Below are 15,091 nucleotides of genomic sequence, written 5' to 3' on the forward strand. Positions count from 1 at the left end.
AAAGTGGGAGTTTGATCCTCCTTAGAACAGAAAGTACTGCCTTCATCTATTATCTTCTCATCCTAACTGGAACAATATCCACAATATCCAAGGTCATTAACTAGTGTTTTATAAGTACAGCTACTTCCCACTCCTCATGTGGCTGATGACCTGCCTCCAAGAGGGGAAATCTGAAAGGATAAATAAGCATCTTCACAGAATCACAGAATTATCAAGGTTGGAAAAGACCTAGAAGATCATCTAGTCCAACCATTACCAATACTTCCCAGCTAAATCGTATTCCTCAACACAACATATCTTGCCAACGTGATGGAGACGTGTAGCTGGTGGTGTGAACTAGATATGGCAGTCTGCCATGGAGCTGGGGGGGCAGCAGGTCCCCGAGGCAAAATGGAGGTCGGGAACTACATTTCCCGGCGTGCCCCGCGGCGGAAGGAAGCGGAAGTGGCTGCGGAGCGGAAGTAGCGGGTAGCGGTACGTCGGGACACGTAGTGCGCGGCCGCTGCCCGGGCCGCAGTTCCGCCGATTTGAAAATTCCCGCGACAACGGCGGCAATTATCGCGAGATTTCCGGCCTCCCCCCAGTCCCGCCCCGCCCCCGGCGGGTGAGCGCGGAGCCGAGAGGCGAGTGGGAGCGCGCGGTTGCGCAGCACGGAGCGCGGCGCGGGCGGGTGGGCCGAACGGGGCAGGACGAGGCCGCTGTAACCGCTGCGGGAGATGCCGCCGCCTTCATCGGCACGTACGGGGAAAACGGGCCGCGAAGGGCAAAGGGGGCGGGCGGCGGCGCGGGTCGGAGGCGGCGTTGGCCGCCCCCCCGGCGGCAGGTACCGGGCGCTTTCCGGACGGTAGGCCGCGGCGGGGCGCGGACCTTATGCAAGTGACCCTCGGGCCGCAACGCACGTGGCTCGGCCGCGGCGGGAGGCGGCGGTGCGGCCTGCGCGGCGTGTGGGGGCGGCGGCGGGAGGCCGAGGACTGAAGGGGCGGCAGAGGAATGAAGGGGCGGCAGAGGGCTGTCCTGCGCCCGGTGCGGGCCGCCCCGCGCCTCCCGCCTTCGGTGTGCTCGGGACAGGCCGGCCCTGTAACCCTGCGCCTTTTTTTTTTTGCCCCTGTCTCCCGGTGCCGGTTTCCTAGCAGGAGGTGGGGTATCGGTTCCCTACTGGGGGAGCTGAACCGGCGCCGTCCCCTCGCTCTTGGCCGCAGCAACTTTCCCGGGCGTGGTGCTGAGTGTTTTGCGGCCTGAGCTGGTGCGTGGGGCGCACATCGTGCTGCTGAGCTGCTGACTTAGGCTAAAGTGCCCAATTGCTTCATAAGCACCGACTCCGGGGCTGAAGCTTCTGAGGTCCCTTCCAACCCCTCCAGTTCTGTGTGATTCTGTGAAGCATCGTGTCAGTCTTTTGGGTCTAATAACTCCTTTCTAGATTGTGTTTAATAAAATAATGTGGAATTTAGGGAGTGCTGAGCCCTACCCAAGTTGTGTGGTGAAATTGGTGAGTACTGTCCATACAGGTGCCTGCACCAGCCCTGGCTGGCAGCTACTATTCCTTCTACTTTAGGAATATGATTTAGCTGGGAAGTATTGGTAATGGTTGGACTAGATGATCTTCTAGGTCTTTTCCAACCTTGATAATTCTGTGATTCTGTGATACTAAGCATCGGGGCATGACTGTGCCCTGCCCTGCTAAGGACAGCTCCTCACATTCCCTGCTTCAGTTTGCCTCGTTGCACTGATTTGCCTAGAGATTGCTCTTCTAACATAGCCAAATGAGCTTAATCGGGCTTCACTTAATTTTGTATCTCCTATCTGGTAGGCTGTCAGATGCAGTTCTGGAGAAATGATGGTGATAGGTGTTTTCTGGTGTGGAGTTATTTCACCACTTGTGCAGTGAACAGAATGCTTAAACTGATAGGAGAGAGTTCCCAAAAACCCGGGGCTGTTTGCCAGCACTGCCATGACTCTTGTGCCACTCATTCTGTCTGTGTTGCTCTTGGTGAAAAGTATGTCTGGGAAGTCCAGGCCAGGGAGCTGCGGAGCTGGGCAGGCTGTGTGTGCTCTGTAATGGGGCTGTCCTCACCTGCACCTGCCTCAGAAACAGGGGGAAGAGTGTAATTTGAGGGCTGACTTTAGGAACTTCTGGTTTAGCAGCCTTAGACAAGGGACCGTAGCGCTTGAATAATGGTTATCATGTTAGAAAGTAGGGGGTAGCTGGGTGAACTGGATCTGGTGTCATACTCTGGTCTGATGTGGTTTCCTATGCTTTTCCATCAGAAGGGAAGTCAGATCTGTGGTCTGCATCAGATACGGGATTTTAGCTGTTGGAGGTTGTTGGGACAGTGGGCTGAAACTCTCTTCTTTTCACTTTCTCCTGGGGGTTTGTGCTTCTCGGTTTCCCTTAAGCTCCACAGAGCTTATGGAGCATCCACACAGTCCCTATAAGGCAGGTTTTAGGGGTGGATCTGGAGAATAAATCTAACAAGGAGCAGCTGAGGGAACTAGGATTGTTCAATCTGGAGAAGCAAAAGGTTCGGGATAGCTTACCACTTTCTGCAATGACTTGAAAGGGAGGTTGTGGTGAGGTGGGAGTTGGCCTCTTCTCCCTTATAACTAGCAGTAGGATGGGAGGGAATGGTCTCAAGTTGTGCCAGGGAGGATAGATCCATATCAGGGTGGATATTAGGAAAACCTTTTCAGAAGGAATGGAAATGCGTTGGGACAGGCTGCCCAGGGAGGTGGTGGAGTCACCAGCCCTGGAGGTGTTCAGGAACTGTGTGGGTGTATCATTGCGGGACATGGTTAGTGAGCATGGTGGGGATAGGCTGGTGGTTGGACTAGCAGCCTTTTCCAGTGTTAATGATTCTGTGAAGTTACCCTGTTTCTAGAGTTCTGATATTGAATATCCTTGTTATACGGGCGGCTTTTTAGACTACAGTATCGACTTTTAGTTAAATATAGGGTTTTTGCTTGAAACATTAGGGTGAAAATTCTGTCTCATTCATGTTTGCTGAATCGTTGACTAAATTGTCTTTCTGTGGGAGTAAAACATGGCGAAGTGCTAATTTGCTGAACCCGACTACTGAAGTGCAGGAAGTGTCTTTTTCCTTCTTCTGCTCTTCCAATATTCTGTGTTGCTTCCTGTTTTTTGGAGAAAATGTCATGGAAGCAGTCAGTACTAATACAGAAATTCTGCAACTGCCGTCCTCACTTGTGGATGTTGTTTGTCTCAAAAGAACAAAGCTGAGGGAGCTGGGCTTGTTCAACTTGGAAAAGAGAAGGCTGTGAGGAAACTCATTACAGCATTTAAAAGGGAATTATAAAAAGGAATCAACGTTTTACAAGGGTAGACAGTGGTAGGGCAAGAGGGAATGGTTTTAAACTCAAGAAGGGAAGGTTTAGACTGGATATCAGGGGAATTTCTTTATGGAGAGAGTGTGGATATGCTGGACCTGACTGCCCAGAGAGACAGTGGTTTCTCCATCCATGGAGGTGTTCAAGACCAGGTTGGATGGGGCCCTGGGCAACACGATCTGGAGGTTGTTGTTGGCCCTGCCTGTGGCAGGTGGTTGGAACTTGATGATCCTTGAGGTCCCTTCCAACACAAGCCATTCTGTGATTCTGTAGCCTTTGCCTTATGTTCTTCTTTGGCTTCTTCCCGCTCTTTGTCCTTTTTCTGTAGGAAATGTGACCAGTGCTGTCTGTTCTCTGATTGCTAAGCAACACTTCCCGAAATCCCTTTAGCTTCCACATGAAAGATAATGCTTGTCATCTGCTGTCAGCCCTTCTGACCTAGTGAGTCTTTACATGAAACAAGGACTTAGAAGTTGACCGTGTCTTGGTTGGTGTCCTTTCTTAAAAGTAAAGGCTGTTTTGGCTTTTCTTGCAATCTAAGCGTATCATTTCACACGTGAGCCAGCATGTCTTGCTGCCATAAAATGGAGAAGGCTAATTCCCTCTCTCTATTCTTGTTACCTTGTCCTGCCTCCTTTCTTGTGCCAGGTTTTGTGCTTGCTGAGAGCAGGCCTGGTTAACTCTCTAACCTGACAGAAAACTATCTACTTTTCTAGGTTAGTTTCCAGTCTGCTCAGGGAGTTACCTTGGCTTGTAAAGTATGCCAGCAGAGCAGGCGTTGCAGTCAGTGCAAGGTAAGCTGCAGGAGTACGGGGGAGTTGATCACAATGCAGATGGAGTGATGGGAGGCAGCAGAAAGGCCTCTCTCATGGCAGTGAGCTCGCCATGGTTTATGAAATCACAGCTGCATGTGACTGACCGTGTTTTGAGCTTTTTCTTCAGAAAGCAGATAACAGTTTGTATTTGAAACCGATTTTCATATACTTCAGTCATTCAGAACTGATATCCCTGAACTCTGAATTGGCTGTACGTGATTCTGCTTGAGCGTGCAATTTCTCACCTTCTTCTCGAATCTCTTCACTCAAAATCCTGTCATGAGTCTGGGGTTTCTGGCTGTGGGAATAGCTCGTGGTTTCTAAGTCATAAGCGGCCATGGTGAAAGAAGAATGGTGATTTGGGTGACGTGTACACAGACCAACTTGGGTGTAGGATGCAGCTGACAGGTTGGATTCCAGTTTAACTCCTGAGCAAGACATTTTACACTAATTTGGTTTCTGATAGACAGGAGGAATGCTTGTCTTTGTTTTTGAAGGACCAGAAATGCAGTTATTCTTGAATGTATTTCTTTAAAGTAGATGTCCTGTGCCTTTAATCACTGGCTAACCTAGTCACATGATTCTTGTGAGCAAGTATTTTTCATCTGTTCTGATTTCCCAATAGTTTTATGGTTTAACTTGGCAGAATAATGCGAGTCAAACATCCTTATAACCAGATCACTCTGCATATTGTTCATAATTCTATTGTGGACTTTATCTTTCTATATGGCCAGGCCAGATTTCTAGGAAAAAAATGTCAAATTACTGTTGGCTTACTAGGGGAAACGTGGGCATGCTTGGTGCTGTATGGGTAATTTTCTCTTGCTTCTGTATGCATTTAAAATAGCTGCAGCGTGTTTAAATTTGAAGTTAGAGGAATGATCCAGGTGTTGGAGCATTGCTTCTGCTGTGTCTCTGGTAGCACTGGACTGATATGTGCCCATGGTATGTACTGTAGAAAGGGCTCAGTGAGGGCATGCAATGAAGAATCATTCTTAAATGCTGTCCCTTACTATTGGAAGATGCATGTTCACTCTTCATCAAATTTATCTTGTGACTGCTGCAAAATTCCATGTTAGTTATCTCGGTTAGTGCTGATTTTTGGCAATGATCTACAATCATGCTGGTTTTTGAATTCCATGTATGCTGTTGGAATCAGTGTTCTCCCTCAAAGGGTCAACCAGGTGAATGCTTTAAAGTAGGCTGTCTTGGGGTGTTTGAAGTTATCATTAAGAAGATCAGTACTTTTAGTAACGATCTGGATGACAAGGCAGAGTGTATCACCAGCAGGTTTGGTGGTGATCCAAATGGGGAGGAGTGGTTGGTACACTCAAGGGTTGTGCCTCTGTCAGAGGGACCTGAGCAGGCTGGGGAGATGTGCTGCCAGGAACTTGGTGTGTTCTCCATTCTTTTTTAGTATTTTTTCCATTACCAACTTTTGCTAGAATCAGGAGGGGAAAAAAATAATGCCGTCCCTTAGAGCCAGGAACTTACTTTCTAGAAAACAAAATCAGACTGTAGTCATTTGCAAAATACCAATTCAGGGCTCTGAACACAGACTGTGTGTTTCGAATCCTTTATCTTCTTACCTGTTCTCTAAAACGGGTAACAGATTAATAAGAACACATGTTATATCCCATTATATCCTGTTACATGAGAAGCATTTTGGGTAGGTACAACCTATTTTTCCTAATCTTTTCTATCTCCTGCTTCCATCTAGTCTGTTAATCTCCTGTGTGTGCTTTGCTGGTTAATTGGTTTGTTATACAGTGTATCCCCACATTATTTCATCAAGTATTTGTCTTGAATATTGTTTTTCTGCTTGGCTGCTTCCTTTTTCTGCTCTTTCAGGTGTATCAGGGGCTGTCTTGTTCTTCTGAAACTTTACCTGTTTATGGTCTCTGGTCGTTCCTTCTTTTTTGTTCAGCAACACAGTGTTTCAGAGGCATCTATCAAGGCAGTTGGGCATTGAAAGCATTTAGAGGTTCTAGGCAGTTGAATAGTATCTTCTATTTTAGTGTTTAGAATTGTGTTACTTGTAAAACGCTTGTTAGATCATTACAGTTGAACTAAGCCAGGCTGTTGATGGAAATGTGGAGCTCTTTGCTCTCTGGAGCACCTGTACGCAGCACAGATGCTCGTTCTGTTTTCATTGCTAAATGATGATTTATTATTAAAGAGGGCCTAACAGGAAAGATGGAGAGACAATTTCTTATCAGGAAGTGCGGTAAGAGATTAAAACTGAAAAAAAGAGTAGGTTTGGACTAGATATAAGGAAGAAATCCTTTGCTTGGGGTGGTGAGGCACTAGAACTGGTTACCCAGAGCAGCTGTGGATGCTCCAACCCTGGAGGTTCTCATGGCTGTAAAGGACCAACAGGTGGAATGTGACAGTGACCACACTGAGTTGGGCTTTGAGCAGCCTAGTCAAGGGGAATGTGTCTGCCTATAGCATGGGGTTGGAACCAGATGATCTTTAAGGTCCAAACCATTCTATGACTTGCCAAAAGCAAATCCAGCTAACTTGCAGCAAATAGGTTGTCCCGCTTGGAACTGTGGTGGTTGTAAAGGCTGGCAGGGTGGTCAGGACCTGCAGTACCGGCTTTGCCAGAGGCAGTGGTTGTTCTCAAGGTGTTGCCTTGTTCTTTGTGCAGGGCACTGAATGCCATTAGGAGATACAGTAATGCATTCTCAAATGCCATGCTTGTGTCATTAGTTAGATACAGTAGCTTCCAATGCCCAAATAATCCACAGAAGGACGATTTGTGTAAGTTACGTTTATGAGGTAGTGTTCCCCATAATACATGCAATTTGTTAGCAGAGTCTAGTCTTCAGGACAGGCTGTGACCTGTGCTGTATGGCAGATAGTTGTTAGCCCATGCTGAACAATACAACCAAGTATTTGTTGCAGTGAATGCAGTATGCTTTGTGTGCATGTCGAAATTGCAGTCTCTAATAGTTTATAGTGTAGAATAAGGATTCTGTTGGATAAATTACAGATCTTGCAAAATACGTTTTCTTAAAGTATTTTGTATTTGCACGTGTGTGGAATATCTCTTATGGAGCCGCCTACTTCATCTTGTAAATCCCTCCATCATTTTAAGTTTTCAAATTAAAAAAAAAAAAGTCTTGACATAGCAAAATGTATTGGTATCTCTGTGCAGTGTCTGTACAAGGGAGGAAATCAAATAAAGAATTTGGGTACAGAAAGAATCAGTGTTTCAGGGTGCTGTGCGTAAGAATATGAAAAACTGTTTTCTAATAGATGAGCTGTTTATGTGATGTGAAAATATCAACTGTATGTTTTTGTGAAGAATTTGAGAATCAAGATAGTCAAGAATGTAGCATTGAATGTTCAAGTTGTACGTGCAAAAAATGAGCAAGGCTTGATTGTGAAATGACTAGAATTGACGTTACTGAAGTGTAAAATAAAGGACAAATGGCAGCTTGTTATTCAGAAGCTTTTTAAATATGATTTTTTCTAAATTCTGTCTCACTATCCTGTATCTGAGCAGACTTGAGCTTGGTGTATTACTGTTTTCCTTCTTATCCTTACACACTTGTGCATCACGTCTTATTGAAACTTTTCATAGGTGAAAGAAAAGCAAGTGATGCTCCATTTGCTCTGTTGTAAGGTCTGAAACTGTTCTAAGTGCATTTTTTTTCCTTTGTTGAAGGTTGTATGCTGTATGAGGATGAAAATGCTGTGAATCTCAGTAGTTATGACTGACACTAGTCTGTTTTCGCTCTTTTTTCTTCATTTACAGTGAAGAATGCAAGACCTAAGAGCTCAGGTAACAAGCAGTCTGCTGCAGTTTCCTGAGGTGACAATTCAAGCACTTGGGGAGGATGAGATAACCCTTGATTCTGTGCTGCGGGGCAAGTTTTCTGGAGGTGAGCATTTTTCTTTAAAATTCAATCTTCGTATGAAGTGATTATTGTCTAGAGGCATTGGGTTATAGTGTCAGCCGTGTCAGATTGGTGCTGTTGGGATACATCAGGCTTAGAACAAAAAGGACTATTAGAAATGCTGGTATGTGAGCATTAGGTAAGTGTGGAAATTATAACGTGTGTTGAAGACTAAACCAATAGTGTGCTAGTAGAATCATTAAGTATGCCGAATCAGTGAGCACTTCTCAATTTTTAATTACATTAAAATCTGTCCTTTAGTTAATAGTGTTGTTCAAGGCTACACTTGCTTGCACCAGTGGTGTGACTGTCATGATATCATGTGTGGAAGTAGTTCCACAACATTATGGGGAAAAAAAAGGATGTTTCTTTTCAAAACTGGGTAAAAACAGAAGGAGGAGGATAAGACTGTTAAGTGCTGCAGCCATATTTCCAAAGTGTTTAATAGGATGCGGATGAGTGTCCAGTGAGAGTTTCTGTAGCGGCTAAGCAGATTAGACAGTTCACTTTCTAGGTGATCTGAAAGTAGAGCTGAGTGCCTATCTGAATTTCTAGGTCTCTTCTTTTTCTTTTTTGGGCAGTAGGGATTTTACTTGGTCTTAACCATAAGCAGTAGTTGTATGAAGCAAAATATGTTTAATTCTTTCTGTAACACATGTAAAAGTTGTAATTTACTAATGCGTTGATGACCATTTTAAGATCATTTCTTGTCAGATTCCAAATTCTTAAGGTGGGGATATATTCTTTACTAGAAGAGTGGTTAGGTCCTGGAACAGGCTGCCCAGTGAGGTTGTGGATGCCCCGTCCTTGGAGGTGTTCAAGACCAGGTTGGACGGGGCCCTGGGTAACCTGATGTAGTAAAGGTGTATGTTTGGTGGCCCTGCTAGGCAGGGGGGTTGGAACTACATGATCCTTGAGGTCCCTTCCAACCCGGGTAATTCTGTGATTCTGTGTGATTCTGTGATTCTGTGATCAGTGAATTGTTTTAGGTCTGAGACATTTGAAATGTGCCTGAAGACTGTAGTGCCCTTTTGTATTCAGATGACATTTAGCAAAACCAAGACAAACAGTGTAAAGACTGTGGATCAATGTATTGCTATCCTTATCTCAGTGAAAATCATTCTGAAGTGTAAATGCTAAGTAACAAGGCTGTTAATTTTAAGGTGTATTTCTTGAGAATTTGAAGGGGTAATTTTAAGTAATTGACCAAAATTAGGTAAGTCAGTCTTATTTTATTTGATACTTCTGTTGAAGGAAAGGGACAGCATCTTAAGTAGTTTTCAATCTTTTTCTGAAGAATTAACTCAGCTTGCTTTTTCTTTACAGGAAGGAATGGCCTGGCATGGTTGGCATGTGGTCCTCAACTTGAGGTGGTGAACTCTGTGACAGGAGAGAGGCTCTCTGCATATCGTTTCAGTGGAGTAAATGAGCAGCCTCCTACTGTTCGTGTGGTAAAGGAGTTTTCCTGGCAGAAAAGAACTGGGCTCTTGGTTGGATTGGAAGAAGCAGAAGGAAGTGTTCTCTGTCTGTATGACCTTGGAATATCAAGAGTGGTTAAAGCAGTTGTTCTTCCAGGAAGGGTATGTACTTGTTAATCAGAGAAATGAAACTTTTAAAATTGCTGTGTGCTGTGTAGTCCTGTTTTGGGAAAAGTTCTGAAATGTCTCTTTGTAGGAGGTATTTTTTCCGGTATCACATTAACATACTGCCACTGCAGAGCATCCAGTAAAGAAAGTCTTGATAATCAAGTCATGTTGGGCACAGCAATATTGTTATGTTTTCAGTTATACTGCTAGTAAAATAGGGTCTATCTGTTTATTGTTATCTATTTGTCAGATTTAAAAGAAATCAGATTTTTTTTTTTTCCTGGGAAGAGTGAAAAAGTGAAAAAAAATGCTTTGAAGTGACTGCAGTGATCATTTCCTAAGTGGCTAATTTCTGTCACAAATACTATCTTGAAATGATCTCAAATTTCAGTAGCTGTTGTGGTGTGAATGGTTTAGACATAGTCACATGAATCTCAAACTGGCTCATAAATTACTTTAGATCTGAATATCTGTTTATGTTGATCTAGGATAGGAAAAAAAAAGCCTTTACAGGCTTAATTGATAGATTTTTCAAAGATTGACTTTCAATCTGAAGTCCTTATCTTCTGAGTTTATGATCAGCATCTGAGTTTAGGTCCTGTCAAGTTTAAAAAAAAAAAATAATAAAAATTTTTTAAAATAATCTTTTTAAACACATTGATCATCAGTTTGATATATTTTTTAACGAATCATAGAATCACCAAGGTTGGAAAAGACCTTTAAGATCATCCAGTCCAGCTGTCCACCTATCACCAATATTTCCTCCTGCTGTCAACATTATTTCTGGCAGAAGCCAAGACACCATTGGCCACCTGGTCATACTGCTGGCTCATGTTCAGCCAAGTGTCAACCAGTACCCCCCAGGTCCATTTCCTCTACATCGTCTGCCAGCTACTGTGCCACAAACCTGTAGCATTGCCTGGAGTTGTTGTGGCCAAAGTGCAAGTCCTGGTGCTTGACTTGCTGAACTTCAGCCCAGTGATCCAGCTTGTCCGGATTATTCTCTAGGGCCTTCCTACCCCCAGGCAGATGGACACTTCCCAACTTGGAGTCATCTGCAAACTTGCTGAGGGTGCACTCAGTGCCCTCATCCCAGTCATCAGTAAAGATACTGAATTGGACAAATTGTAATATCAACTGGTGACCAGTTGCCAGCTGGATTTAACTCCTTTCACCACCATCCTCTTCAGTCAATGGTTTATAATAGTTCTATGTTAAATTGCTCCCCTGTTTGAATGTCCAAAATCAACATCTCACGCTGCTCCCAGGTCCTTTCTTTCCCTGTGGTCTTACTTGAATCTCTAGCAGATGCTTTTTTGTGTAGACGGTGTAGACATGTATTGATGATGTATTTTTTTTCCTGTTCCTTGAGGGTCTTTAACCCATGAACTCAAATGATGTAATGTCTCCTAGTCTTGTTTTGTTAATGGACACTATAATCAGTCTAAGTTAATAGACTATTAAGGTTTACTATGTCTTTATCATATTAGCTTAATTTTTATTTATTACTTGGCTTTGCATAATATGATTTGATTTGACTTGCTTGGATATGGGTGGTTTTATTTTTTTGTACTTTGTTTGCAATGCTGTAGTGTGTCAGCTGTGTGCTGACTAGTGTGTAATCAGTAAGAAAATTGTCTTTATGAAGAATGTCATAGCTTTGTTTGAGTTTTGTATCTTAAATCTAAACAGAGTAAGCTGCGAACAGGAGGAAGAAAGTAGGTTAAGAGGGATCATTGTGACATACCTAATCTGTGTGTGTGAAAGCCATTTGGAACTGAATATAGTATGATTTGTATTAGGGAGTTTTTCTATTGCGTAGCAAACTGTTCAGGAGAAAATGTGAGGAAGCTTTTGGGGAGAAGTTGACTGTTTCATGAAAAAGGTTTGAACTTTGGAGTAAAGCCAAAGCCTATCTGAATGTTTGATATTCTTCCCTGAATGTTTGTGATTACAAGTATGTTTGGTCTGTTGCTTTAATTTCAGTTCCCTTTTGCTATTAGATTAATTAGATTGATTAGACAGCGCGTAGGTGTTGCTAGTTGAAATGTTAGTTTCTAAGTTGTGAGAGGGAGTAAAGGTAAATAAAAAGAAGTAGATAACATTTGCAGTGGGTCACTGTTTTACGTTTCATTATTCTGAATTTGTTTCCAGCACATATATTATATATAACTTGATATTTTAATCTATCTAAATGTTTCAGGTTTTTCGCACTGATTGTTTTTAGAAATGAAACGCACATCTATTAGCATCACTTTCTGCAGTTTGTGTTGTTACTTTAATGAGTACATCAACTTATGGACTGTCTTGACTGTGAGAATGTCTTCTGTAGACAACTCTAAAGCTTAACTCTTAATTTATAGTACCTCTGGTCAAAGCTGCTAAACTATTAATATAGTATTACAGGGTAGTTAGAGCAACTGTGTGAGTGCCTTTTAGTGCAAGAGTAGATGTTCACTTGTTCAGAGAGTAAAGGATTCAGAAATCTTGCAAACTTAGGGAAGAAAAAAATAGCATTTTCTAATTTTGTGGAGGCATCTGTAATTGCCCTTGGCAGAATGCAGCAGAAAGCTGTAAGCATTAGTGCAGTACTATTGGAATTATATTCCAGTAAAAGCAAATCTGAATTAAAAACATTAATTAAATTAAATTGTTTTGCAATGCTTGAATGTTTCAGAGCCATTGAACAGTATTCTCACAAAATTTCCCAGTTTGTATGAGGCAGAAAGGTGGCATTCAGATTCAGTGAGCTGAGAAGACTTCTGTTTGTTCGTTCCCAGAATGAGTTGGCAGTGGTCTAGGTGGCTATGAAAAGCTCTAGTGCATAAAACAGGGGGAAAATGTTCTGTTTCAGGGATTTTACACAGAAAATGGAGTGTTAAAACTGGGAAACATTTTTGGAAGGCTGTGTGCCAAAATTGGAAAGAGCCGGTTGTATAATGGAAAAAAAATGTAAAAGAAAAGTCAAAAGTAATGTTTAAATTGTGGGTGTTTCTGTATGAGGTGTGTACTGTGTTTTGCTTTCCTCATCACAGTCATCAAGACTTGGAACAGCAAGAATATGAGTAATCAAAGTGCTTTTGGTGCGCTGCTTTGAGTAGTGGGAAGATTGGAAATCTAGTTTCATTCATAGGAGAAATGGAACAAAATGAAATCATTTAAATAACTGCGGATACTTCTAAGATTAGAAGTGTTGTGACAAGGATAAAAGATAAATCCTGGAGCAGATTGTCAGGCAGTGTAGTCCTAACAAATATGGGGCAGGAAGAAACTTTGGATCTTCGGTATGCATTTTCCATCTCTGGTAAAGAAATGCATATAGGAAGAGGCCTACTTTGATTGCTTCTTTCAGTTTGTTGTAAAACTGTTGTTGATGTAAAGCTTCCTGTTTTTGTTGTCTTGAGTTCTGCAAGAAAGCAGAACAGTGTTCTTCTGTAGAATCATTTGAGTTTGAAAGGACTCTTTAAAAGTCATCTAGTCCAACTCCCCTGCTCTGAACAGAGATACCTACAGCTACATCAGGTGCTCAGAGCCTGATGGAGCCTGGCCTTGAATGTGTTATATAGCTTCAGTGCAGTAATCATCAGGTGTTTGTATCTCTGGTATAGGGGTGAGTGTTGTCCTGGGATGTGTTGCGGGTGCTGAAAGGCATTGCTTCAGTTTAGAATCAAATTGCATGCAGATTGCTATCTGTATAGAGGAACCAGATGGCCTTTGAAAATCTTCAAGGAGGGAACTTTGCAGCCTCTCTGTGCAACCTGTGGCATTGCTTAGTCATCTGCACAGTAAAAAAAAATAATGTTTTCCTCATGTTCAGACAGAGGCTCTTGTGTTGCATTTTTTGCTCATTGCCTCTCGTCCTCTCACTGGGCACCACTAAGAAGAGTCTGGCTCTGACCTCTTTGCACCCTCCCTTCCAGAATTTCAGTACACTGATGAAATTCCTGCAGGCCTTCTCCTCTCCACACTGAGCAGCCCCAGCTCTCTCAGCCTCTCAGCAGAGAGCTGTTCCAGTCCTTTGATGAACTTTGCAGTCCTCTGTTGGACTCTCTCCATTATGTCTGTGACTCTCTTGCTCTGGGCTGCCCAGACCTGAACTCAGCAGTAGCAGCGTGGCCTCATAATGCAGACAGAAAGAGAAGGATCCCCTCATTTGACCTTTTGGCATCACTCCTAGTGCACCCCAGGATCCCACAGCCCTTCTTTGTGGTAAGGGCATGCTGCTGGTTGTTCACCAAGCACCCAAGGCCTTTTCTGCAAGGCTTCTGTGCGGGTGGTCTGCCCCCAACATTCATTGTTGCCTGGGCTTGCTTCCGATCAGCTGCAGGACTTTTTACCCTTTTCACTGTTGACCTGCCCAGAGTTTGTTAGTGCAATTTTCCTGCATGTCTTGGTCCCTCTGGCTGCATCACACTCTAGTATATTCAGACCCTTCTCCCAGTTTTGTGTCATTGCCAGACTTGCCAAGGGTGTGCTCCGCCCTGTCATCTAGATCAGTAATTATGTTAAAGAGAATGAGATTCCTGGGGTACATAGGTCGCTCTGAAAGTAATTCTGCCTGTGTATTTCCATGGAAACAGCAACAGATATAAATGGCGCAATAACAGTATTTGATATAGGAAATTTTCGTCTACAGAACACTATTTGTCAAGCTAACCATCACCATTAGCTATGCGTTTTTGTCAGCAATGAATGAGAGTCTGCATGCTGTGCTTGTAAAAATCTGCTCTAGCAGAGGTGAATTGCTGTTTCCACTGCTGAAACACAGCACACACCACCTCACTGTGCTCACATCTACTGTTTAGTCTCTGTAAATGACATTCATCATGCAAGCCTCGATGAATGTCAGAGGATGCCACTTCTACATGGAGCAACTCAGTCCCTCCTCTTTGCTTCATATGCATTTCCACGTCAGATGCCATTGTGGCAGACTGCCCCTTCACTGCCAGCTGTCACACAGAAACCACATGAAATAGAATATTGGTGGGAAAGTTCATACACTTCTGCCAAACAACCAACATCTGCCTCTGACATTGTGGGCCAATAATAAATAATATTGTGGGCCAATAATAAAACAGGAGACGTTTCTTTTGGAGGAGCCCTTGTATATCTCTTGGTACCAGCCTCTAGCTGGAGTTGATGACACTGATCGCCATACCGTGGACTTGCCCCTACATCTGGTTTTCCAACCCACATATCAACTATTTGTGAGAATCTTGAAGGAGACAGTGTGGAAGGCCATACTGAAATTCAAGTAGATAGTATCCACCACTTTTCTCCTCATCAACCCATCTAGTCGTTTTTATCTTAGAATTACAATAATTTACTATGTAGATTCCTTCTGGTTGTGCTGGCTTCTGGTGATTTTCCTGTCATTCATGTCACTGGATAATTTCCAGGATTAACTGATCCATAAAGAAGGCTTAGACTGTATCACAGT

The 15,091-nt window shown here is 43.2% G+C and overlaps 1 protein-coding gene across 7 annotated transcripts in view; it reads left to right on the forward strand.

Moving 5' to 3' along the window:
* The first annotated feature begins 446 nt into the window (after positions 1 to 446).
* AHCTF1 (AT-hook containing transcription factor 1) overlaps positions 447 to 15,091 on the forward strand; it is a 51,827-nt gene continuing 37,182 nt past the window's right edge. For 2 of the 7 annotated variants that reach the window (XR_014944714.1, XM_015857584.3), the window contains exons 1-3: positions 603 to 734; positions 7,924 to 8,050; positions 9,392 to 9,645. Coding sequence is in view for 6 of the 7 variants with exons in the window: in XM_015857584.3 (XP_015713070.2) it covers positions 7,930 to 8,050; positions 9,392 to 9,645 (375 nt within the window). In the remaining variant the exon portion in view is untranslated. Of the gene's footprint in view, positions 845 to 4,117; positions 4,137 to 7,923; positions 8,051 to 9,391; positions 9,646 to 15,091 lie in introns of those variants that run through there. The other 5 variants (XM_015857587.3, XM_085543306.1, XM_085543307.1 and 2 more) reach the window with 5 other exon arrangements.

This window comes from Coturnix japonica, chromosome 3 (genome assembly GCF_054131305.1).
Source record: "Coturnix japonica strain WE chromosome 3, WE-NBRP24, whole genome shotgun sequence".
NCBI classification, from domain to species: Eukaryota; Metazoa; Chordata; class Aves; order Galliformes; family Phasianidae; genus Coturnix; species Coturnix japonica.